The following is a 27,032-nucleotide window of genomic DNA, read 5'->3' as shown; positions in this document are numbered from 1 at the left end:
ATAGTTTACCACATGTAAGTGATAGGGTGTAGTTGATTGAGTATATATACATATAGGTTTAGTTGAATGGTTGAACTGCCCTTTGAACTGGAACTGGGTTTTTGGCAATTTATATGCATTGATTTGTTGGCAATTAATAGGGAACAAGTAGGTGGGCAGCTTTCTCAAGTCCGAGTGTCAAAAAGAAGGCGTTGTGTTAATGAAATGGCTGAGGTGCATGTTAATAGGTATACATGTTTGTTGTTAAGAATTTCCTTGTATGCAGTTTACACATTCTGTAATGTGTGTATGTGTATTTGCAGAGCTGAAACACCGTGTGCACCTTTTACATGTGACACTGGTACCAGTCAGGCTTCCCAAAGGTAACATGTGCTGAATGTAGTGTAGATATGTTTGTGTTATGTATGTAATTCATGCGATTGACATTGGTTGTGTTTTGTTTGTTTGATATTATTTGGTGTACTTAATGATCATCTTGCAAGTAAAAAAAAATGTCGTACACGTATATCTAAGAAAGAGCGTTGTATTGATAGAATAGCTCAGCCACAGGCAAAGAGGTACATGGTCTATTTATCAAATTTGCAGCTTATTTATAGAAAACAGGTAATAATGATATTGTTCATATATGCAGTAAGATAAAACACAAGAAAAGGAAGACTCGTCCAATGCCTAACCCATTATGTACGTTTTAAAGTAGTTAATGTTAATGTGAGTGTTAAGACTTGTTTGTTATGATACATAGATGGTTTTATTAATACATCTGTAACTATACCAGTTATTCCTGCTGTTGTAATAGGTCAGCCATTGCCGGCAGAGCGGCAGAAGCTACCTTCCCCTACATGTTGTATGAAATGTGATGCTAGAAAGTTTGCATTTGAGACTTTGGAGTTTTGTTGTGGTGACGGGGAAATAAGAATTGCAAAAAATGAGTATCCTTTTGAGCTTAAGCGTCTGTTACTTCTACGGATGAAGATGCAGAACACTTTCAAACTTATGCTAGGTTTTACAGTAACATATTTGCTTTCAGTTCTATAGGAGGGAATTTTGATGCAAGTACATACAAGGGCATATATGTTTTTAAGATGCACAGGCACATGTACCATTTTGTTCCAGATTTATTGCCTGATAAAGGTGGTCCAAAGTATTTGCAGTTGTATTTCTATGACGGGCAGCATGAAGCTCGTAATAGACTTGGGTGTTTTCCAGAGGTTAGGCAAGATGTGATTGAAATTCTAATGCGCATATCACAGCAGAATCCATATGCAGTGTTATTTCGATCCCTGAGAGAAAGAAGAGTTAGTGTAGACACAAAAATTGTCCTCAATTTGAGTACAGTGTTAGATCAGCGTGTTTATAATGCACCTGCTGTGGATGATTTTGTTGTTATATGGCCAGAAAATGCTTCGTCCAGTCAGAGTTTGAGCCCTCACATCATAGTTACTGGTAAATCTGATGAGCCTCATAAAATTTATCATAACTATGGTTGTTATGATCCATTGCAGTATCCGTTATTATTTCCTCATGGGGAATGTGGGTGGACACAAGGATTAAAGAAGGAGTCTCATGGTGGTACAATACAAGCTGTTTCGTTGCCAGATCCTATTGTTTCTTGTGCTGTGCACAGTTCTGAAGACTTGCTTAATGAAGAAGACAAACGTATGTTTCCAGAACTTGCTAGGTTGTAATGAGTGTAGCAAACTGTTCTTTGCTATCAGATAAATGTTCTGTAAATAACTATTGTTGTTCTTGCTATGCAGGAGCATGTAAGAAGCACACTAGAGCAGATAAGTTTATCTCTCCTAGGGAATATTATGCTTATAAGCTGCAAACCGGCCTGAAAATTGGTTGTTGCGAGCTGGCAGGATTTTCCAGCAGTACATAGTCGACATGTATGTTAAAATTGAGAACACTCGCCTTGATTACTTTCGCAATAATCAGGAGGGTAAACGGGCTGAACTATATCAAGGTATTCTGGATTCACTACACTCTGGAGAAACTGTTGCTTCGGATGTAGGGCGTAGGGTGATTTTACCTCCAACATTTATTGGAGGACCTCGAGATAAGAAGAGACGTTATCTCAATGCTATGGCTTTGGTTCAACGATACAGAAAACCTGATTTGTTTGTTACTATAACTTGCAATGCTAACTGGCCTGGGATAAAGGTTGAGTTATTACTCGGTGAGACAGCACAAGATAGGCCTGATTTAGTGGCCAGGATTTTTAGAGCCAAATTACTTGTATTGAAGAAAGAGATAATGGAAAAAAAATATATTCGGTGAGGTAGCTGCTATGGTGTATGTCGTAGAGTTCCAGAAAAGAGGATTACCCCCATGCTCATTTCCTAATTATTTTGAAATCAGAATGGAAAATGAAGTGTCCTGCTGATTATGACAAATTTGTGTGTGCTGAAATACCACCTGTTGCCAATAGTAAGTTGCGTAAAACTGTGCTTGCACATATGATGCATGTTCCTTGTGGTAGTTTGAACCCAGAATGTCCATGTATGCGTACAAGACATGGTGTTCAAACCTATAAAAACAAGTATCCTAAACAATTTGCAGATGAAACAACTAACAATAAAGATGGTTATCCTATCTACAAAAGACGTGATACTGGTGAAAGGGTGAAAATACGTAATACATATCTTGATAATCAGTGGGTTATTCCTTACAATCCTTATCTTTCTTCATTGTTTGATTGCCATCTGAATGTTGAGGTTTGTTCAACTATAAAAGCAGTAAAGTATTTGTATAAGTATGTGTACATGGGTCATGATAGGGTTTCATTTAATATAGTACCTGGTAATCAAAACACACTTGATGAAATTAAGCAATTCCAGTCAGGTAGGTGGGTTTCTCCTTGTGACGCTGCGTGGAGAATCTTCAGTTTTGATTTATTTGAAATGTATCCTTTAGTACTCCCTCTGCAAGTTCATCTTCCTAATGCACAGACTGTTCAATCTGCATCCTCATGAGAGATTGCGTGTTGTTGTTTCTAATTCTAAACGTACTCGCACTCAGTTGACATAATTCTTTGCAATTAATGCAGCGGTTGAAGGTGGAATAGGGCACCTATATCGTGAATTTTGTGAGCATTACACATGGGAAGCAAGTAAAAAAGAATGGAAAGAAAGGGTTCAAGATAAATTTTGTGTTGGGCGTTTGGCATTTGTATATCCTATGGAAGGAGAACGCTTTTTCTTAAGATTATTGTTGCTCCATGTAAGAAGCCCAACTTCGTTTGAAGACCTTTGAATTGTGAACGGGCATGTATATTCAACTTTCCAGGATGCAGCTTTGAAGCTAGGATTAGTAGAACGTGATGATGCTACAGACTTGACATTGTCCGAAGCTTCTGAAGTCCAAATGTCTGCTGCTTTTCGACGCTTATTTGCAGCAGTATTAATGTTTTGTCAGTCATCAGATCCTTATTCTCTATGGCTAAAGTTTTACCCTTTTCTGTCTGAAGATTTCAACTACAAGTATGGTAACAATGCCCATAGGATTCATCAGCTTACTGTGCGGTCTATTGAGAGGGATCTAGAAGCTATGGGAAAATCGCTTTCATCATTTAGTTTAGAGCATTTAAATGCTCAAGTTGCTGTTGAACTGAAATGGACGAAAGATATTGTGGACGCTCTTGATGCTCCTATACCAGAGGAATGTCTTACATGTCGTTCTAGGCTTAACAATGAACAAAATATTGCTTTCTCATGTATTATGCAATATGTTATGGAAGGGAAACCAGGCGCCTTTTTTTATAAATGGCCCAGGAGGGACTGGAAAAACATATTTGTATAATGCTTTGTATGCAGAGATACGACTTATGAACAAGATTGTATATCCTACAGCTACATCAGGCATTGCTGCATCAAATATACCTTCAGGTCGCATAGCCTATTCAAGGTTTAAGATCCCACTTGATAGTGATGCTTCTTTGGCTTGTGATGTGCCTAAACAAGGTAGCTTGGTGGCACTACTTAGGGAGACTACATTAATAATCTGGGATGAAGCTTCAATGGCTAAGAAACAGAATATTGAATCAATAGATCTACTTCTGCAGGATGTACGCGGAAACAAAATAATGTTTTGAGGTAAAATCGTTGTGTTCGGAGGTGATTTCAGGCAGGTTCTGCCAGTTGTTCCTCATAAATCAATGAAAGAATCTGTGGACAGCAGTATTGTTACTTCATATTTATGGCAGAAATTTATAAAATTCAGATTAATAGAGAATATTAGAGCACGAGATGATTTACCGTATTCTAAATTCTTACTTGCTTTGGGTAATGGTGAGCTGCAAGAATCAGAGTCTTCTTATGTTAAGTTGCCAGTTAATATTGCATAGTTTAGTGAAAGTGAAGAAGATTTAGTGTATGATCTAATGAGAATGACATTCCCTGAAATGATTCAAGGTAATCTATGTACTGACACTTTTATCAATCAGGCAATTTTGACACCATTAAATGATGAAGTGGATTCTATTAATGCATTCATGATAGAACAATTTAGAGTAGAATCTGTTACATACAGAAGCTTTGATGCCATACTAAACGATTCATGTAATGTATACCCTACATAGTTCATAAATAGCCTATGTCCTGGTGGAATGAGCCCTCATGAGCTTGTGCTCAAAGAAAATTGTCCTGTTATCTTGCTAAGGAATCTCTTACCTTCATCTGGTTTATGCAATGGCACTTGCCTTACTTGTAAACGTTTCTTCCCAAATGTTATTCAATGTGTGATTGCTACAGGGAAATACAAAGGAGATCATGTCTTCATACACAGGATCAACTTACGCCCATCTGGATCTGTAAACTATCCTTTCCACTTTGAAAGGAAACAGTTCCCTATCAAGTTAAGCTTTGCTATGACGATTAATAAATCTCAAGGACAAACACTTAACCAGGTGGCTATTCATCTTCCGCGCCCATGTTTTTCTCATGGACAATTATATGTTGCTCTGTCTCGGGCTAAAAAAGCAAAGGATGTAACTGTCTACTACGCTAAGCCACCAGATCAGTTTCCATGGAACTCTGTGAAAAATGTAGTGGCATATGAAGTTCTAAAATTAGCAGGAATTATTAAGACAGGTATGGAGCAACATAACTGAGTCTGTTATGTAACCACAATATGGATGAAAGGTATGTTCTCAATTTTTTTGCAGTTTAGCATAATATGTTGTGTGTTGTTTGGGACAATTTAAATAATTCCTGTTTTGTGTGCTTCTGTTATATTTGAATTTACTTATTCATGGTCATTAAGAAATTAGACTGCTCAATGTGATTCAATTGTAGTATTGCTGAATCATATAATCATAATCTTATTAGTTACACGAGTTCACTGTTGTTCTATCACTTTTGTATGTAACTCGATTGTGTTGTAAGACTATATGACATATTTTTTGTTATCGACTTTTTACACAAGTTATCATATGGACAAAGTGATATGGCCCCCATGAAACTGATAATTGAAATTCTATAAGGGGTTAGCATTCTCAATTATCAGTTATCAAACACTCTGATTTCAAGGTAGATAATGGCTAAGTGGATCATTCAAGATATTTAGGTGTATGGTTTAGATGTTGTTATTATAATAATGACCAACTGATGATAATACAGAGATTACACTTACATTAACTCAGTAAGCAAAGTCATACTCACTGGTTTTAAAAACGACACAATCTTGCTTACTAATCTAACTAGCTTACAGTACACAAGTGAAGCTTAAATAGAGAAACACATGGGCTAGCTTATTTGTGCAGCTAAAATGACTAGCATTAGCTTGGATAACTAGAATTTCAATTGTTATGATCGTCATCTGCGATAGTTGCCACTTGAATAGAGAATGTCCCATGACCTACATAGCGTACACTCAGAATATCACCTTCTTCTACTTGATTATCAGTGACAAAATTCTCCCATCCGGTGTACAGGAACATACGATGACTTTCATTGATATTAGCACCCAACAATTCAACGTGCCATACTGGCCCTCCGGTGTCACGTTGTAGACATACAGGACCTGTAAATGTCGACAGGAAAGACTTCCAGCTACCTGGGAGAGGCTACATACAAAAGGAAAGGACATATATCAAAAAATATGGTGGTATCATATATGCACACAGTCACTCATACACTTGCAAACACAGAATATAAATATAGATGTGTATACTTTGAAAGATGAATGTTTATATGAATACTTTAATGAGAAAGTTATATATACAAATCAATCATACTATAGTGAATAAATAGGTAAAAAATCTAGCTCCTAATGTCGAGCTTCATTGAAGTGAATTTAACATACCATGGCATTTCTATGGCAGTTATGGAATTGCATAATATAACTTGGAGGGTTTCTACTCATTTTGCACTTCTCAGAAAAGCTGTGTATCAGGCTCTATTCTTAAAATTCAATGTTAGCTATTGATATATTCAGCTCTATATGAAAAATATAACTGCCACTTCCATTTCTTATAAATGAATCCTATAGATTGATACTGTATGCTTTTTTCATTTTGTGGGGACTCCTTTCATGACAAGATCTATAGGTTCCTTTCTCATTGAGATAGTCCTGACAGTTATGCATGCGTGAAACAGGTCTATATACAAGCACAATATGTCTTGTTATATCAGCATGCTCATAGAACTTGCATCAAGTTAGAGATATGCACTTACCAAAGTGATAACCCTACTGATTGAATTTTGACTATAACTGTATACAGACTGCAAAGCTTCATGTGTTATGAAAGATTCTTTAATATTGTAAAGATTCCAAATAGCATACAACACACAGACAACAATATCAATTATTGAACAAATGACCAGTTTGTATACTTTACCTTTTATACCAAATTTTATAAAAAAAGTACAAGTAAAAACTAAGAAAAATGAAATTATTCTAGAATCTTCAGACAATAATGAAGCTAATACAGCAATTATTTTATGAGTTATTGCAAGATTAACCACTGTAACTGTCTGTGTTATAATTCATGTAGTTAGCAAACCATTATGCTTGGTGATGGGTCTCCTTAGGTTACTTATGGTCATTCAAAACCTGAAGAAACCAAATTTATACATTGTTTTTAATAAAGAATGGTATATTCAAGGTGTTCATATAAAATGCTTATTATGATGAAATAGTCACCCGGTAATGGAACAAAAAAATCAACGGAAATTTCACCATATACCACTGAGTTTGAGCTTAATTCACCGTATACCACCAAAAACTTTCTAATACACCAAATTCCACTTAATTATTGTACATTAACATGAAATGCCTTTTTGGGTAACTGCCGTTAATGATCCGTTTGGGGTAATTTACCATTTCACCATATACCATTTTATGTAAAAGTTTTTTCACCATATATCATGTTTTAAAAGTTATTTCACCATTTACCCATTTTTTGGAAATGGTAATATTTTCAAAAAAACTAGCCGTTGAACACTAATAACGACTAGTTTGTTTATTATATAAATGGAGTGTTTGAGGGATTCACATAGTACTTCACACTTCCAAAAGCATTTCTAAAATATGTCCACACAATCGAGATCATCATCTTCCTCTTTCGATTTTTCGTATGTAAAAGTGCTCTTTTACCAAAATAGAGCTAAGAATGCTAATGCATATTACTTTTAGCAATGATACTTTGTTTACAATGATCATTTTAACGCTACAAATAGAATAACAAAAAACATAAGTACTCCTATTTTAATTGCTATGTATACTATCTTTTGTTGTCTTGCTACTCTTCTCTTGAGGTTCTTCAATTCTTGCTTCAACAAGCTCTCACCTCCATACAATTGCGTGTTTATCCCTCCCCTATTTTGATTATCGTAACCCGATACGACATTTTACTCCACATAACTCTTGCACCATCTGAATGTCTCACATACATCACACTTATAGTACAACCGTTGTGGATTTCTTGCCGAATCTGAGCTCCTTATTGCAAACTTCCTACCACAACAACAAGCTTTGTTAGATACTTTTACATACGAAAAATCGAAAGAGGAAGATGATGATCTCGAGTGTGTGGACATCTTTTAGAAATGATTTTGGAAGTGTTAAGTACTACGTGAATCCCTCAAACACTCCATTTATATATCAAACAAACTAGCCGTTATTAGTGTTCAACTGCTAGTTTTTTGAAAATAATACCGTTTCCAAAAAATGGGTAAATGGTGAAATAACTTTTAAAACATGGTATATGGTGAAAACGTTTTTTACATAAAATGGTACATGGTGAAATGGTAAATTACCCCAAACGGCTCACTAACGACAGTTAGCCAAAAAGGCATTTCATGTTAATGTATAATAATTGAGTGGTATTTGGTGTATTAGAAAGTTTTTGGTGGTATACGGTGAATTAAGCTTAAACTCAGTGGTATATGGTGAAATTTCCGAAAAATCAAATTGTGATAAAGATAGTTGAGCCTATGGTTTTAATGATTTAAGCATAGCAAAAAAAGTACAAACCAAGTAATCTCTTTGAAAGCATGCCAATGTAATCACCCAAGGGAACCAAGACTTGTCTCCAATGCCAAAACACTCATTTAAATCAAAACTAAAAGTATCAATTCTGCTACTTGAGACACTGCTCTGCATAGATTCAAGAGAGCCTAGCCTTTCAACCATTGAGTTGGAGAATATTTGTACATAAAAGATTCGATTGCCATTATAATAAATTATAAGAAGTTCACCATTACTCTGTATCTCTTAACCTTCTAATTGACCAGGATTATTATCCCTTTACATGATAATTACCACAATTGATATGTATTTGACTAAAATGCTATGTATAGTATTTAACTGCCTAATATTTAGAAAATGCTTATACGATATTCTACTTAATTGATAATTCCAGCAAATTAACATAGGAAAAAAAAAAACAGCTCTGATTTGCAAATGACATTATTACTCCTTTTGTTCCTTTTTAATGTATTGGTTCAAACAATCACTTCAATATTAATTATATTGTTTTGTATTTCAATACTTGATCCTTCAAAAGACGTACTTGCTCTTGTGATCCTTCCAGTTATATAACCTATTGTGCTTTCTACATGTAGCTATTGCAATTAACTTGGGTTGTCAAACTATTACAATAGCCTTCACAATAAGTAAATGCTTTTATTATATGAATTAATTGATATGATATCTAAAGTGGACAAAATATATTATAGACTTGGTTAGTGCATTTTTGATGTTTTAAATTTAATATTACAGAGCAATTCAATGGAATTCACAGCCAAATTTTGAATTTCATTTCTACTTCGTACACAAATTAAAATCTTACATTATACTTTGATTACACAAATATAATAGCAAACTGATTACCAAGCATAAGGAACTAACATTACTTAACTAAGCCTACATCCCTGATATTGATTAGTATATAGTGCACTTACTAACGACACATTAACCTATTAAACTACTACGCTTAGATACTACCGCAAAAGGTATACAGATAGGCTTTAAAGCAAGTTCCAGGAATAATTAAGCTGAGCCAAGCAACAGCTCAAATAGTAGAGGATATCCTTGTCGATATATGACTAAGGCACCTAGACCAGCAACAACACATGCATGTTCATAGAACATGTTCACACCATTACTAAGTTTGCATGATGTGATCATGTTCTGTTCTCGAACAATTTGTAGCTCAGCACACCATTGCTTACTTCTATGGCGAAGGAGAACGACTGTGCATTGACCTGCTTCAGAAAAATGCATCCTAGAAAATGGCACAGGTACAACCTGAAAAACACAGATCATCCATCAACTTTTTACAAATAGCTCTATCATATATAACCATGATACACATAAACTACTAAACAGAAAACCTACAATACTCCCTTGATGAATACAACGAACATCAAAGATATAGGTAAATGAAGGCTCAGGACGTTCTGCTTGCATTTGCCTTAAATGGAGTTCCAATTCTGCAGCATTTAGTGGAAGCCTCCTTCGAGTAACTATGGTTTGAGTTACTGGTATATCTACATAAGTCTTATCATGACCATGATAGGAGAATATTTGAGTGTGGAATATACCTCTACCTTTGTAATACATTACTAGAGTATCTCCAACTTCAATATCATTATCCAAAATAAATTCTTTCCAGCCTCCTTCGATATACATTCCTCTAATCATATTCCCAACTTTTGTTCTTCTGATAACAATATCCCATGCTGGTCCACCGCAGCCTTTGAAAATTTGTGCAGCTCCACATTGTGTAGACAGAATATGATAAAAAGAAACAGGAATTTCCTGAAACGTAACAAACGAACAGGAAATTAACAAAAGGAATGCATATATGTGGCACAACACATTTAAAACTATAAAAATAAATACATACTGCAATATCTTTATGCTCTTCTTCTATTCTTAGTGTCCATTTCATTAGACTATTATTTTCAACCTAACAGTACAAAAGATGGAGGGGTAAGTAAGACATAAATAGCAATGCTTTTGTATGCACATATAAGAGATCAAATTAGCATATTAAATATAAACTGTGCATATCATCTTTTTTAGAACAAGATGGCTACTAAGGATTTAAGAACTTATGGATTTCCAAGCATATTTCCATTTCATTATATAATACATGCCAGGGATTAAGACTTTAAAGTCAGGAAGCACTTTATGTCCTTGTATAGAATCTCCATATTAACTATAGGCATGTGAACCTTTTTTAAAAAAACATATCTTACACTGGTTACAATATAAAAAGCTACCATTCATTGACAGTAAAACAATGAATATGCTTAGTAAGTAGACAAAGAGGAAAGAGAACACTAGCAAAAATGTTACTAATTAATGTGCTATCTAATTACCATACACAAGTTATGGTTATTGGCCAATCAATACATCTTTGAAAGTAATTATCTGTACAAGCGGATTATTAATAATGACCAAGTATAAAGATACATAATTAAAGTGACAAATGCAAATCAAAAAAACTTATACATGTAGTCTGACATGTACGTCACACTTACATTGCTTCTAAATTCAAAACTTCTAAATAAGGAAAATTTTGAACTTTGCATTTATAGTTTAATTTTTAAATTTAAAGTTCACGTAGCAAATTTGCTAGATTGAATTGCCGGTTGGTAAAACTTAGTACAGTAAAGTCCCGTCTTCAATGCAACTATAGGTTTCGATCACGTGTCCAAAGGTTTTTCGACGCTTTGCAATTTTGCCACATTAAGTCCAATGCTGTCAATACCCATCCTTAGAGTAAGTAATTCTTTTATAACAATTGTTCTTAATATATGGATATTTTAAAATTTTAAACCAAACAATTCAAATAGACTTGATATATCACCTTTTTTTGTAATAATTAAAAAAAAACCACACGCACAAAAAAAAATAACACAGGAAAAACTAGGAAAAAACAACAAACAAACATGTTTTAGAGTAAACAAAAACAAAAAAGTAAAGGAGTTATGGTCAAGCAAATTGATTTTGCGGTTTAATAAATTACAGTATACTATGATTGAAAAAGTAATCATGTTTATCCCGTTATATAGCATGTAACAAACATACAAATATTTTCAGATTATGGATATTACTTATTGGGCTACACTTTATAAAGTTATAGTAATTCTTTATAATAACACGAGCCCAGTCCATATTTGAATTCACACAAGTAAGCTTAGATAATTTAGTCATTCTTCTCAGTTTTTAAAATAATACTTTGCTTAATATACAAGCATAAAGTACAACAGGTCTGACTTACTGTTATGGTAACTTGTTTAGAAAAGATTTCATGTATTAGGATTTTAGAAAGGACAGATCTATTAAGAAAGCAAAAAAAATTATTACTATGTCATTACTCTGATAAAAATATCCACATTATCTTTTATTGCTAATTCTTAAGTTTTTACAATTGTTTTATGTTTCTACGGTTTAATTCCGTCAAACGTTGAACAAGAAAGACATCTACCCCTAGACAACGATATTCGTAGAACACGAAAGACAAAATCTTGTACAAATAAGTTATAAAAGTATATATTGAATTTCTAAGATAGTATCTAATGTGTATTCCTAAACAACGGTTTATTTTAATTTTTTTAAAATAAGGGGAAAAAATAACCAAAAAAAAAAGTATAACCTCATTATTATTACGCAAATTAACAACCTTATGCATTACCTGATTAGTATTAACATTGTCTATCACCTAAGTGGAAATTAAATAATAACAGAAATAATTTAATTTGGACAATAAATCCAATGCCAAAATTATTGGTTTATAACCAACACTTATTGGGCTAGACTCTATAAAGTTGTAGCTGTTTCTAATCATCAATATAGGCCCAATCCATATATTGAATTTACATAAGTAACATTTGTTTAAGATAACAAAAAAGCTGTCTTAGTTAATACCTTTTTTAAAAAAAAAAAAAAAATTGTACAGCTGGTCAATACAAGAAAAATAGAACAGTTGGTCAATACTACTATTAAGGTAAATGGTTGTACTTGTTCAAATCATTGAGATTCACGAAAAAAATTAAGATTTAAAATACAGAAAAAAAGGCAACCCAGAAAAAGCAAAAAAATAGAAAAAAAAAAATCTAAACATGAACATAAATAAACAAGTAAGATCTAGAACTTGGAATCCACCAACCAGGATAATACTTACCCATAAATGAAAATAGTCAAAAAAAGAGGGGAAAAAAAAAGCATAGCAAAGAGAGATAATTATTTTTCACTTTCTTAGTATATTAATTCTTCCTTAAACTTCAAAGAACAAGTTCTTTTCTTATTATACATATTACTGCTTGATTGATATCAAAATGTCTCTAAAAGTGATTTTTTGTTTTTTTTTTTATTATTCTTCCCTTAAAAAACACGACAAGATTTTGGTTTTAAAATTTTTCCCCTTTTTTTGTTAAAATAAAAAATACAAAATTTTGCAAAAGAAAAAGAAAAAAGGACAACAGAAGGAAAAAAAAAAAGGAGAGCTAATAAAAGATAAATATTTTAAAAAGTGCTTATTTGCTTATTTTCCCTATTCTTCCCTAAATATTAGCAAACACAATTTCTCCACACTATACAAATCATTACTTGATTGACAGTAAAATGTTTGTAGAAGTGATTTTTGGTTTTAAATTCTTTCTCCAAAAAACATTACTAGAAAAAATATTGACCCAAAGAAAGATTTCAACTTACTTATATTATTATATTTGTAAAATGCTCAATTGTACTGCAACACTTTAGAAGCCAATACTGGGTATGGGATGCTTACTGTTGTTATCAGATTTTCTGTATACTTTACTTGACTACTTGCTAAATTGTTGTCTCTCAATTTTTACTATAAATAGCACAATTCCTTCAACAACTAAATCACCAGTTTTAGCTCTGCAACTATACAACTCGATTAAGGTACTTCTATTTTTATAGCCTTTCATTCATAATATAATGAATTTTATGCAAGCCTATTGTTTACATGATAATGTTAAATACATATTCATCTTCATATATGTGTATAATATAATTCAAACTCACTGCATATTATATTAGTGTATGAAATAGAATTTAATGAATGATTGTAATATAAATCCAGTTCACGTCTCCGAATATTCTCTACTATTATACTATGACATTACATATTGCATATAATGAATAGCATTTACTCTCAAATTATATTTGTTGCTTATTTATTATATAGTAGAAATTCCTTTTGTAAGATTCCCTATGAATTAATTATGCAATCTGAATTCTGTTATGGTAGCTTGCATGATATTTAAGACCGAGTGTGATATATGTAAAGTGATACATGTATTAATATTCTTGAATCCAACACAAATCTTTCACTAGCAACATTTCGTGTTATTTATAGCGCTCCCAAACTTATTTGATTAGCAATATCATGCCTTTTTAACATTGAAATAGCTGCTTATATAAACTATTTACATATGTAGGCATGTGTAGTTAGTCCCCATAAACATATAGATGAAGATTTATTATATTTGTTCTGTTATTTGGCTCTTTTATGAGTACTACTATGTCTTAAATTCCTTTCTTACAAATAAATTAGTTATGCTTATGGATATATGACTTGAATTATTGTATGTACTCTTCATAGGCTACAAATAATCTGCAATATGAAGCTTGAACCAGTATACTTAGACGAACTTAATACAAAAAGTAAAGATTACAAGGTAAAAGTCACGGTTGCTGAAAAGGGTCGCCCATGAGAGTCTCCCAAAAAACCTGGATTGTTGTATCAGACTCTCATTATACAGGATGAAAAGGTTAGTGAATTTTTACCACAGACTTTGATCCTTATCAGTTGTTCATGCATGCTGTATTAATAAATCCCCTTAATTGCTGTGAAAAGCTTATAAATGGTGAAAAAAAAGAAAAGGGCAAAAGAAGATGAAATTGTGAAAATTTAGCTTCTCAAAGGAGATGTCACAGACCACTTTATATTACTCGTGTATGAATTTAACATCTGCATAACCAACTTATATAAGGTGTAATTGTTAGATAATACTTCTAAAGTAATTGATCATGAAAAATGGCTAATTTTTTGCTAATACTTAATTTAAATCACATCTCATTCTTTTATGCCAAAATATGCCAACTTTGACACATATTTTCGAATTGCTCTTTGAAATAATGTGTATAACACAGAGAAACAAAATGTGATGTGCCTATTTTGGAGAGAAAATCCGAGCCTACGACGATGTTCTAAAGCCCACTGGAAAATATGAGATTTCTAGAGCACCTATAGGCATTGTTGATGAGCAATACAAATTCAACATCGAGGAACTTCCATATCAAATGACTATTGGACAGCAGACTGTTATTCAAAGTTTAAACCCAGAAGCAGGGCTAATTGTTCCGAATTATCAGCCTCTATCAACTATCCCACGGACAGCTGAACCAGACCACAGATTTGGTATAATGTCATTACACCTTATTGAATAAGATATATTATAACCTGTTATATCATTTAATGCTCTTATATTGTTCTTTTAAATTCGGATGTGGTTGTAGTGGTGTAGACACCCATTTGTGTCTCCCCAAAACCAAGCCCAATGATGAGTACCTTTCACGTCGAATCATAATCGAATGAAGTGAAAGTGTGGAAAGTCTAGTGTTGCGGATAGTTTTAATTCTTTTCTCTTCTCTTTGTTTTTGAAAACTTATTTTAAGAAAAAAGCCAATCCAGTATGGTTGGTCCATGATATGGGTCCAATAGTAGTGTAGTTGGATGGGTCTTGACAAAAGCTTTCCAACGATATATTATAAGCCCAATTCCGATGAATATTGAGGAAGTTATGGTCAATTTACCGAACTGGGCCGGTTTCGAGCCTTATATGCGGCCCAATGATCTAGGGGAGGGCCTAATATAGATTCATCATTCCTAATGCAATAAGGAATGGTGTTAGTCTTCTAGAAGGTTATTTTCATTCCTAATTCAATTAGCATTGATAAATTGACTTTTGTTGCCTTTTCAAAGTTTTAATTAAAATCAAAGAGCATTTTTGAAGGAAATACAATTCTCCTGTACGGCAATTTTTATCTGATTTTAGGAAAATACGTGAATTTCCAAGTAAGCGCCAAACGCCAGCTGTAGCGCCTGGCGCTAGCCTTGGCGCCTGGCGCCAGGGTCAGCGTCTGGCGCCAACCTTGTTTCATGTGCGCTAGACTCTGTTTTTGATATTTTATCTTTTTGGCTGATTTTCTTTATAAATAACGTCGTAAAAACTCCGTTTTGATTCACCTACAACCAGTTTTCATCTACAATTTATTCTCTCTTTCTCTTTTACTAGCTATTCTCAAATACAAAATTCCGCATTCATTAGATCTAGAAACACCTAGCCATATTCGAAGTTGCCTTCGCCCAAGACGTGAAAGGTTTAATTTCTGAGGGTTTGGTCCCAAATCTCTATTTCCATTATTTAATTTAATTGTTTGTTTATTATTTTCCTTGAAGTTACTAACGTGTGTATTTTATTATTAGAAAGAGGTACGAGGCATCAAAGTAAGTACTTTAATGGTTTTTATTGATGTTGCGATATAGAGTTCATGCTTAGATTGTTATTTTGATTCCTAGTATCATGTCTAGGGTAACTTTAATATCAAATATGATTAAAAGTATGATTCTTCCTATGTTCTTCCTAATATTTATGATTGTTAGTATCATGTTAGGGTTAAAGATTTGATCTTTATTTTCTAGTGACATGCTAGGGTTTGTTATTAATCTTGTTAGTATCATGCCTAGGATCTTGCTATGCTTTAACATGATTATTATTAATTATGATTGTTATTATTATGATTATACTTTATGATTTATGATTATAATTGTTATAATTATTGCTATGATGGTTATACTTTATGATCGTTATGATTATAATTGTTATTATTATAATTATTATGTTGCTTGATATTTATTGTTATTGCTTGATCACACCTTTTATGCATGTTTAAAGGGAATTGGTACTTGTAATCACGCTTAATAAGATAATTAATAATCTTGTTAGGGTTAATTTGATTATAATTCAAGTGGTCGCCAATAATAGATTTATTTGTGCATTAAACTCAACCAACATAGATAAACAGGTTTAGGGTTAATCCTATTGCTTGCATGTTAGTCAGAAAGCGTACATGAATATGATCAGAATAAAGTAGAGGCCTATTATTAGGGCAGGTTCAATCTCTTTTAGGTTGGATTTGTACTTTCATCCCTGAACCCTTATTTGGTTCAAGACCTTATGGATTTGATGATCTCTTGGATCATTAAGGGGTGTAACCTTCACCCTATGAACGGTTTACAAGTTCCTAAAACTTGTTGGCGACTCTTTTGCTATATCTTCTTCCCTTTTGGACGCCACCGTACTTTAGTGTATGATCACAGTGGGGTTCAAGCTAGGGGGTTAACGCTTGAAAATATTCCCCACAGTTTTTTGGCGACTCCACAAGGGAGGATTTCTATTTTAATTCCTTAAATTTATTTCGGCAATGATTTAGAATGAGTGGATGAGACTCAAAACGTTCTAAGTATATCATGTGCGTAATTTTGATTAACATTATTGTCATATGCATAAAAAAGATCTCATTGGAAAGACCATCCGTAATGAGTTGAAAACATAGGATTTTACACATAGGAAATTTGAGAAATATCTTTCACAACTAGGACCGAAATAACACTGCGCAAAACTGGAAAATTTTATCGAACACAGAAAGCTGCTGAGGCATGTAGGAATTAGCGCCAGAGGCCAGAGCATTGGCGCCAGAATTTTAACTGTAGCGTTAAACGTCAGCATTGGCGTCAGGCGCTACAGCTAAAATTTGGCACCAACCTCTGTTTGCTGGCGCCAAATTTTTCCAATACCGAGCCAGAAATATGCGTTCTAATTTCGACCAGTTTTTCGTATTGTTTGCTCGATCCTACTTCCTGATTGAGTTTTTCTCACTTTTCTGAAACCCATATGTGTTTTACATATGGACATAACCCTCTGGGAATTCATGCTCCATCTACCTGATTGAACGCTTCGAGCAACAAAGGGTACATCTGAGATTGTTGAATTCACCAAACCATGGAAGCGAGTTTTTTCTAAAACTCGCGGTGTCCCATCCACTTGCGCCAACCCTTCACGGTTAGGCTTCCGCGCGGTGCATCCAGACAATTAACCATGGACCCTCTATTGACTAAACCATATCCCGAACTTTAGAGAACTAGAGCCATGGTTAGGTTGTGAACTCATTGCATCATATTGTGCCTACTTGACTAATTGTGCATTATTTGTTGTGTATATATTCTATGTTTTCTTAACCGTTTGTTTGACTTGTGTTGAGATTAAGTAAATTAATGACTTAAAGAACTTTGCCTAATTAATTAATTGATTAATTAATTTGAGTCAATAAAGTCTAATATTTTAATCAGAATTGACCTAGTACGACTTTAGGCATACCCCTGTTGATTAATAACACCGAAAACAGTCCCAGATTGAAGCTCCAGTATTGGCGCCAAAGTCTAGACTGTAGCGCCACTCTGTGGAGTGTGGCACCTAGCGACAGCTCTGTCGTCTGGCGCTACACTACACAGTGCGACGCCAGTCCTGTCATTTTGCCGACAGTTCGGATTATTGGTCGAGTCATCACCTAGTGTATAATTAACCAGTTTTTCCAATTAATTTGGTTAATTTTCGCTGTCAATAGTACTTTGTTAAGTCATTAATTGAGTCTAGTCACATAGTCTAGCCACATGGTCTTACACAAGAGTCCAAACATGTCACCTACACTCACTAGTCTTAGCACACACTTTGAGTATATGTCACCATGACCATGTCTTAGGTTCATGCATGAGCCGGTTTTTCCGTCATTTAAGTTGGGGGTACATTCTACTCTTAGTTCTTCATATCCCTCCATCTATATCATTCTTCTTCACATTCTATTCCAATCTTTCTTCACTTCCTCCAATCCATTGCATGTTGAATAAAGTTTAAGTCAAATAATTAACAATAAATATCCCCAATTTCCTTTTCCACAGTACTTGGTCGAGGAGAGAAGGGCGATTAATCAAGGACAACCTCTTTATTCAAGTCTCACTTTTCGATATACCAATTCGTCAAAAGAGGAAGGCTAAAAAGATAATGGCAACTCAAGAGGAAGTTAATGAACTTAGGAATCAGTTGAATGACGTGACTGGGGTGTTTAAGGCTTTAACCCTCAAAATTGATGACCCTGTGAAGCAACAACAAATGAACCTCATGCAAGAAAGTTTGAGCAAGCTATCTAGTGACTATAAATTTCAGGGCATGAGTTCACAAGGGGTCTCGTTGGACAAGGAACTTCTTCCGCATAAGTTCAACGCCACTGACATCCCAAAATTCAAGGCAACAGATAACCCTTACTTTCATCTAAGAGCTTTCGAAACCATAATGAGTATTAAGGGTATCGATAAGAAGATTTTCCCCTCTTTTCTCACTATCTCTTGAGACCATTTGCCAACAATGGTTCTTCTCCCTTGACAAAGAAAAAACCTCTACCTGGGAATCGATAGTAAATGCTTTCACTGATAGATACAAGTGTAATATTCAAGTTGAAACCGACTATACACAACTTGAGATGTTAAGACAAAAAGAGAATGAAGGCTTTACTTCTTTCTTTAATAAATGGAGGGAAACTTCCGCTAAGATGATTGAGGCACCCACTAAAAAAGAATCTGTGAGGATGTTTATCAAGAATCTCCAAGTGAAGTATTTGAAACATTTAAAGTATCAACACAATCTGAATACTTTCAAGGCTGTTTATGACATTGGAATTGAAATCGAAGATGACCTCGCAAAACAAAAAGCTACTACAATAGCAACCACAGTGGCTGGAAAGGAAAGAAGAACGACAATCCTTCTTCTTTCGAAAATGCCCACTCTAGTAATAATGTTAGTACCTTTGACCATGATGGTGTCTTAGCCATGGACAATCAAGGATCTAAAAGGAAACCCAGGAGTGAGTTTACACCCATTGGAATGACCTATGATGCTGCTTTCGACCGTCTCTACGATCGAGGATTAATCAAACCTATTGGCCCTACCGAGGATCCAACGCCAGAAAATCGATCTTCGAGATGGAATCCCAACTCTTATTGCAAGTACCATCGAGGAAACGATCATACCACTGATGAATGCTACAGGTTTCAAAATCTCATTCAAGACCTCACAGAAGCAAACAAGATCCCATTGCCTCTAGCTAGCGAGAAGACTGGGTGATGATGAAGCGAATCACACAAGACAAGAGGCGAGCTTCAACGACAAGATTTCGTGACCTTTTTTTTTCTATTTCTTTTTCATTTTTTCCTTTCCCCAATAAGTTTAGCATAAGCACCTTTCTTTTCCCTTAGATTATTTTTGTAGATTCTTTATTTATTTCCCTGTAATAAAATGAGCATTTATTTTCTTGCATATGATCATTTCATTATATTGCAAAAAAAATAAAATAAAATAAAATAAATAAATAAAAATTATCCATGTCAAACTAAGCACAAGGTATACCAATGATTTAAGGCACCCTTTGTAGCCACATCATATTACCTTTTACCCTTCAAATATGCAATCTTTTTTTGATAAACCACTTTGAGCCTCGTCTAACGATAGACCGTTCATTTTTCAACCCACATCTACCTAACCTTGGGATGGGATGGTGTGTAACTTATGCAATCTCAAAAGCTTGAGTGACTTCAAAAGATTAAAATGGCAAAAAATAAGCAAAAAAAAAAAGATAATAAAAGTGTACAAAAGGGTAAGTGTTCCAATGTCTTTGACATGAACATGTCTTTGATAAGAACACATCTCAGATTGCGTCTCTTATCGAGTGCTCGGTACCGTGCCTGAGAAACATGAATGCCAAGTGAGTGATAGACCGCATGATCAGGATTGCCCACACTTATCAAAATAAAATAAATAAAGAGCTAAAAAAGAGTAGAAACTCAAGCATAAAAATATAAAGATTCAAAAGCAAGGTTGCACACCTTGGGGGCTTATCGAGGGTCTTGAGCCTTTACCCCCTTCTTCTATAACGTCGAGCCTAACCACGTTACAACCCTTAAAAAACCCTTTTTGAGGTATACACATACTTGTGCGAGGTTTGGCTAGAGCTACATTCGGCCTAATTCCTAACGGATACGTAGGCAACCTCACATCGAGGTGCGGCCGTAATAAAAATGCATTCACATTCACACACTCGCACCATGATCATATCAAGGGATCTCCTATGCTCATCCCTATTCACTTAGAGCTAGACTTGGGGGCTTGATCCCTACATCATTAGCTTACCTAGCCTAAAGAGTCACCATCATTTGACTCTTCTCAATATATCTTTTTCCACACACTTAGCCCTCGCGTCCTAACTTTAGTATCACTATCACACACATCACAGATACATGACCAAATATACTTTCCCTTAGGAACCCTTTGTCATGAAATCTTAACTTAACGCTGAAGCATGTATTGTCATGTCGAAATTGCTTATCAATCATAATCATCGTTGCATCACGAAGTATGAAGTGCTTAGCCTCCGTGCCTAAGTTACCCAAATACTATTATTATTGAGTCAACCATTGAGATAGCCTAGGACGGATCAATCCTTGCACCTTGAGAGATAGTATCAAATGACATTTGGCTAAGCTCATTCAACATGCACCTTCAAACACTTCACTTCTTTCTTTTTTGCGTCTTTCTTTTTTGGGAGAAATTCGGTACCCTCCACAAAAATGACGGAAAATTTTTGCTTTTTTTTTTGCATTTCCGAGTCGCACGATCACATTACAATGCACACACGAGTCATGTACACATTGAGTCATGTCGTGTCATATCACCTTGATTTGAGTCTAACACATGTATCAAACACTTTGAGTCGAGCCAATCTCGAGTCAATCACAGCAAGTCAAGTTTATACCTTGAGTCATTTCAAGTCAATGAGTCAAGCAACACCAAGTCTTAGGTCAACCCTAAGGAAAGATTAGCAAATTTCTATAGTCAAAAATAAATATAGGTGCAGCAGAATAGGGAAGACCCTACTTCAGCGCTTGGCGCCAGAGCCCTACTCCAGCACCAGAGATACTTCAGCAGCGACAGAGCTCAAAGCCTCTCAGAATGGTTCAACCTCATACAGCAATTTCGGGTTCCTTGGTACGCCAGTTAGCCCCTATAAGAAATTTGACATGATTAGTAGTCGGCTCGATTACAATCGTAGTAAATGATTGACCTGTCAAAAAAAAAAATCGTCTCACTTAGCTTAAGCGCCTAAGACACTGGCTCATTACAATCGGTTTAAAAACAAGCACTTAAAAGACAATTTTTCCAAAAATTGGATTGTCATCCCTGGCAAAGTTTCCAACCGTGGATTTTCATGCTCCTTCTTTGTTTGGCAAGTTTTTCCAAGTTCGGATTGTCATACATTCATCGACTCATTGACAAGTTTTCCGAGATTGGATTGTCATACACCCAGTTCCCTATGGCAAAGTTTCCCAAAGGATTGTCGTAGGTCTCTACTCATCATAAATTTCGGCAAAGGTTCCTCAACGTGGATTGTCATTCATTTCAGTAAGTGGAAAATTTTCCCAAAGTGGATTGTCGGTCGACTCTTTTTTGCAAATATTCCAAGACGCGGATTGTCAATTGTGGCAATATTTTCCTAAAAGGATTGTCGTATATCATTGGCAAATTTCCAAGGTGGATTGCTTTCAAGATTTATATTCCAAGATGTGGATTGTCGATCGTAGCAAAATTCTTATGACAGATTGTTACGAAGCATTGGCAACTTTTCCCAAAATTGGATTTTGGCAAATTTTTCGAGATACGGATTGTCGCTTCATCGTGGCAACATTTCCAATGATGGATTGTTACAAGACAACTTTCCCTAAATCGGATTGTCATACATCATACAAGAGTGGTGTTGGCAACTATACCCAAGTAAAAAAGGATTGTCATCACAGCAAAAGGCACTGACATACAGGTTCAAAAGCAACAAAAGCGCCGACGTACAGGCATAGCGGAAGCAAAGTTCAAGAGAGATCGACAAGCGGAGATCTTCGGTAATTTTCTTTGGAAAATTATCGCAACAAATATAGATAGCTTCAAGTGAGGATATCTTCGGCAGCATTCCCTGGCTTGTGGAGAGTTGTCACAAACAACTGAAGGTGATTTCAAGCGAAGTTGTCTTCGATCATGTTCCCTTAGACGTGGAAGATGGTCATAAAGCGGAAGAAGATTGTTTCAAGCGAGGCAATCTTCGATAGTATTCCCTTGGACGTGGAATATTATCAATGCGGATGGGGATTGTTTCAAGCGAAGCAATCTTTGATGGTGTTCCCTTGGACGTGGAATATTATCAATGCGGAAGAGGATCGTTTCAAGCAAAGCAGTCTTCTATATCGGAAGCAGTTACAAGCGTAGCAGTTTTCAAGCGGGGTGGCATTCTCTTGGCAGGAGGTCATCAAAATAACTGTAATGCGGCAGCAAATCGGTTACTTTCAGAGACGTGTGCTCGACGGTGCAAGATACGCGTTTCTTAACTCTCTTATCTGTTTAACTAACGCTAGTTTGCAGGTATCGGCGTTACAAGAGTGGTTTAGAATCGCAAAACGTTCTGAATCATTCTCCGTCCCTATCGATACTTTGACTTTTGTTTTCAAAAGTTGCGTTTCTCCAAACTTAGTCAAAGTGGAGGCTTCTGTAGACAACCATTTGTGTCTCCCCAAAACCAAGCCCAGTGATGAGTACCTTTCACGTCAAATCATAATCGAATGAAGTGAAAGTGTGGAAAGTCTAGTGTTGCGGATAGTTTTAATTCTTTTCTCTTCTCTCTGTTTTTGAAAACTTATTTTAAGAAAAATAGTCAATCCAGTTTGGTTGATCCATGATATGGGTCCAACAGTAAAGTAGTTGAATGGGGCTTGACAAGAGATTTCCAACGATATATTATAAGCCCAATTCCGATAAATATTGAGGAAGTTATGGTCAATTTACCGAACTGGACCCGTTTCGAGCCTTATATGCGGCCCAATGATCTAGGGGAGGGCCTAATATAGATTTATCATTCCTAATGGAATTAGGAATGGTTTTATTCTTCTAGATTCTTCTAGAAGGTTCTTTTCATTCCTAATTCAATTAGCATTGATAAATTGACTTTTGCTGACTTTTTAGAGTTTTAATTAAAATCAAAGAGCATTTTGAGGGAAATACGATTTTATCCTCCTGTACGGAAATTTTTATCTGATTTTAGGAAAACGCGTGAATTTCCAAGTCAGCGCCAAACGCCAGCTGTAGCGCCTAGCGCCAGGGTCAGCGTCTGGCGCCAATAGCCAGCGTTGGCGCCAACCTTGTTTCATGTGCGCTAGACTCTGTTTTTGATATTTTATCTTTTTGGCTGATTTTCTTTATAAATAACGTCGTAAAAACTCCGTGTTGATTCACCTACAACCAGTTTTCATCTACAATTTATTCTCTCTTTCTCTTTTACTAGCTATTCTCAAATACAAAATTCCGCATTCATTAGATCTAGAAACACCTAGCCATATTCGAAGTTGCCTTCGCCCTAGACGCGAAAGGTTTAATTTCTGAGGGTTTGGTCCCAAATCTCTATTTCCATTATTTAATTTAATTGTTTGTTTATTATTTTCCTTGAAGTTACTAACGTGTGTATTTTATTATTAGAAAGAGGTACGAGGCATCAAAGTAAGTACTTTAATGGTTTTTATTGATGTTGCGATATAGAGTTCATGCTTAGATTGTTATTTTGATTCCTAGTATCATGTCTAGGGTAACTTTAATATCAAATATGATTAAAAGTATGATTCTTCCTATGTTCTTCCTAATATTTATGATTGTTAGTATCATGTTAGGGTTAAAGATTTGATCTTTATTTCCTAGTGACATGCTAGGGTTTGTTATTAATCTTGTTAGTATCATGCCTAGGATCTTGCTATGCTTTAACATGATTATTATTAATTATGATTGTTATTATTATGATTATACTTTATGATTTATGATTATAATTGTTATAATTATTGTTATGATGGTTATACTTTATGATCGTTATGATTATAATTGTTATTATTATAATTATTATGTTGCTTGATATTTATTGTTATTGCTTAATCACACCTTTTATGCATGTTTAAAGGGAATTGGTACTTGTAATCACGCTTAATAAGATAATTAATAATCTTGTTATGGTTAATTTGATTATAATTCAAGTGATCGCCAATAATAGATTTATTTGTGCATTAAACTCAACCAACATAGATAAACAGGTTTAGGGTTAATCCTATTGCTTGCATGTTAGTCAGAAAGCGTACATGAATATGATCAGAATAAAGTAGAGGCCTATTATTAGGGCAGGTTCAATCTCTTTTAGGTTGGATTTGTACCTTCATCCCCGAACCCTTATTTGGTTCAAGACCTTATGGAGTTGACGATCTCTTGGGTCGTTAAGGGGTGTAACCTTCACCCTGTGAACGGTTTACAAGTTCCTAAAACTTGTTGGCGACTCTTTTGCTATATCTTCTTCCCTTTTGGACGCCACCGTACTTTAGTGTATGATCACAGTGGGGTTTAAGCTAGGGGGGTTAACGCTTGAAAATATTCCCCACAAGTGGTCTTGTATGTTGAAGAACAGCCACGCATGATTCCTAATTCACATGGACGTGAGAGCCCAGTTCGTGATATAGTTGTGACTGACACAAGGTTACTCTCCTTTATAAACATATATCTATTCGGCTATTGTAAGATGATCATTTACCATTTAACTAATAATATCCTTATATGTGTTTTAAACATGTGTAATAGCCATGACCAATCTATCACCATTTCTGCATGGAATGACCTTGCTCTGAACGACTGTAATGCACTCAGCAACTGGGCTGATAGGTTTATTGTAGTAGGCATTACTGCTTTGAGAGCTCAGAGTACCGCAAGAGGTTACTCACTTTCTAAACATACTATACAATAATGAATAACCAGGAACATATTAAATTTTAATAATATGTTGCATGTACAGGATTTATTCTAAGTACTACCATGTCCACTCGAATCATTCATGATCCTCAAGGAGATAGAGCAGTTGTGCTCTGTGAATGGTACAATCACTTCCTAACCAGTTATCAATATACATTCACTCTTGACCTGTAAACTAACCATCAGTACATTAATATTACAGGGCAAGGGTATACCCATAGGTTTTACTCGATCGACAAGCAAGATTGCTTACTGTCAGATACCCTACTGAAGAAAAGAGGATCTACACAATTGCAGATCTTAGGAACGAAAAGGTATTGCCATGCATAACATATCTACGAGTCTTGCTCAGCATTTAATATCTAGCTATCTTACAATTATTACTAATACAATGCTTTTGGTGTACATTTAGCCATCTAATACCATACAGGAAGAAATAGCATGGATACAAGTCACAATACCAAATGCCGAGCTAAGCAAGATTTATGCATATGTTGGCTGCATTGAATGCTCAAAGCGCACAAAACTTCCTGTGGGAGCTCGCTTTCGATGCACAACTTGCAAAAAATGGAGACACTACCTCTGCTCACAAGTAATTCACACATACACCTAGCCATAGTCTTAAACATATATACTTACAAGCAGTAATAATTAAATAGGATTCATGTTTAACAGAATCACATTCAAGTTCGAAGTAGTGGATAACACTGGTACTATGTCATTTACCACATTCAATGACGACACAGAGAAACTTTTCAGAAAATCAGCAGCTGAGATCTGTAGCATCAAGAATACTGTAAGAGATCCTTAACTTAGTGTTACATTCTATGGTGAATATTGCTTGTTTTGATCTTTGTTCTGTTTCGAAACACCCTTTTCATATTCACTCATTTTTAAGATGGCTTCAATTTCAATCCTCTGAATTAATGTAAAGTAGATTCTGTTATTGTATGCATGTCTAACCCTATCACAATACATCATTACTTGCACTTAAATTATGTATGCAATTCTTAATACATATGAAATATGTAACATAATAATACTGTAAGAAATTATTAACTAAGTATAACATCCCATGATGCATATTACTTGTTTCAACCTTTATTCTTAGCCTAAATGCCCTTTTTATGTTCATTTATTTTTTGAATAACTTCCATTACAATCCTTTAAGTTAGTGTAATGTACAATTTGTTATCGTAAGCATTACCAAACCTGCTATAATGCACATTACATGCAAATAACTTCTTTATACAATTCTAATTATTAATTTCCATGATATGTACATAATGTGGTTTGAATCAGTCTTACACTCATATTAAATATGTATCGTATATATGTTCCAGGTGAATCTTGAAGCATTTGCAGCTATACAGGAGATACTTTCCACCAAGCCATTCTTGATCAAGGTGGGACCCACAAAAGAGTTGTCAATGAACAATGTCCTCATATGGACTCTGAAATCTGTTGAGGTTGAAGATGAAGCACCATAGACCACTGTCGTATCATCGCCATCTGAAATGGTTACAGATCTAATAGAACCTCACTCATCTGAACAACAAAGGAAAATGC

General features: G+C 34.9%; 2 protein-coding genes across 2 annotated transcripts; one reads left to right on the top strand and one right to left on the bottom strand.

Annotated features, from left to right (window-relative positions):
• The first annotated feature begins 1,887 nt into the window (after positions 1–1,887).
• Positions 1,888–2,280, top strand: LOC110724112. Its single transcript, XM_021903508.1, has one exon. The coding sequence runs from the start codon at positions 1,888–1,890 to the stop codon at positions 2,278–2,280; it is 393 nt and encodes a 130-aa protein (XP_021759200.1).
• Positions 2,281–9,492: 7,212 nt separating this feature from the next.
• Positions 9,493–10,396, bottom strand: LOC110724111. The gene is made up of 3 exons (XM_021903507.1): positions 10,352–10,396; positions 9,841–10,263; positions 9,493–9,750 (listed from the first exon to the last, which is right to left on the bottom strand). The coding sequence occupies exons 1-3, from the start codon at positions 10,394–10,396 to the stop codon at positions 9,493–9,495; spliced, it is 726 nt and encodes a 241-aa protein (XP_021759199.1).
• Between the last annotated feature and the right edge of the window lie 16,636 nt (positions 10,397–27,032).

The sequence above is a fragment of the Chenopodium quinoa genome, unplaced genomic scaffold (genome assembly GCF_001683475.1).
Source record: "Chenopodium quinoa cultivar QQ74 unplaced genomic scaffold, ASM168347v1, whole genome shotgun sequence".
Lineage (NCBI taxonomy): Eukaryota > Viridiplantae > Streptophyta > Magnoliopsida > Caryophyllales > Amaranthaceae > Chenopodium > Chenopodium quinoa.
This window is presented reverse-complemented; position numbering and strand designations above follow the sequence as displayed.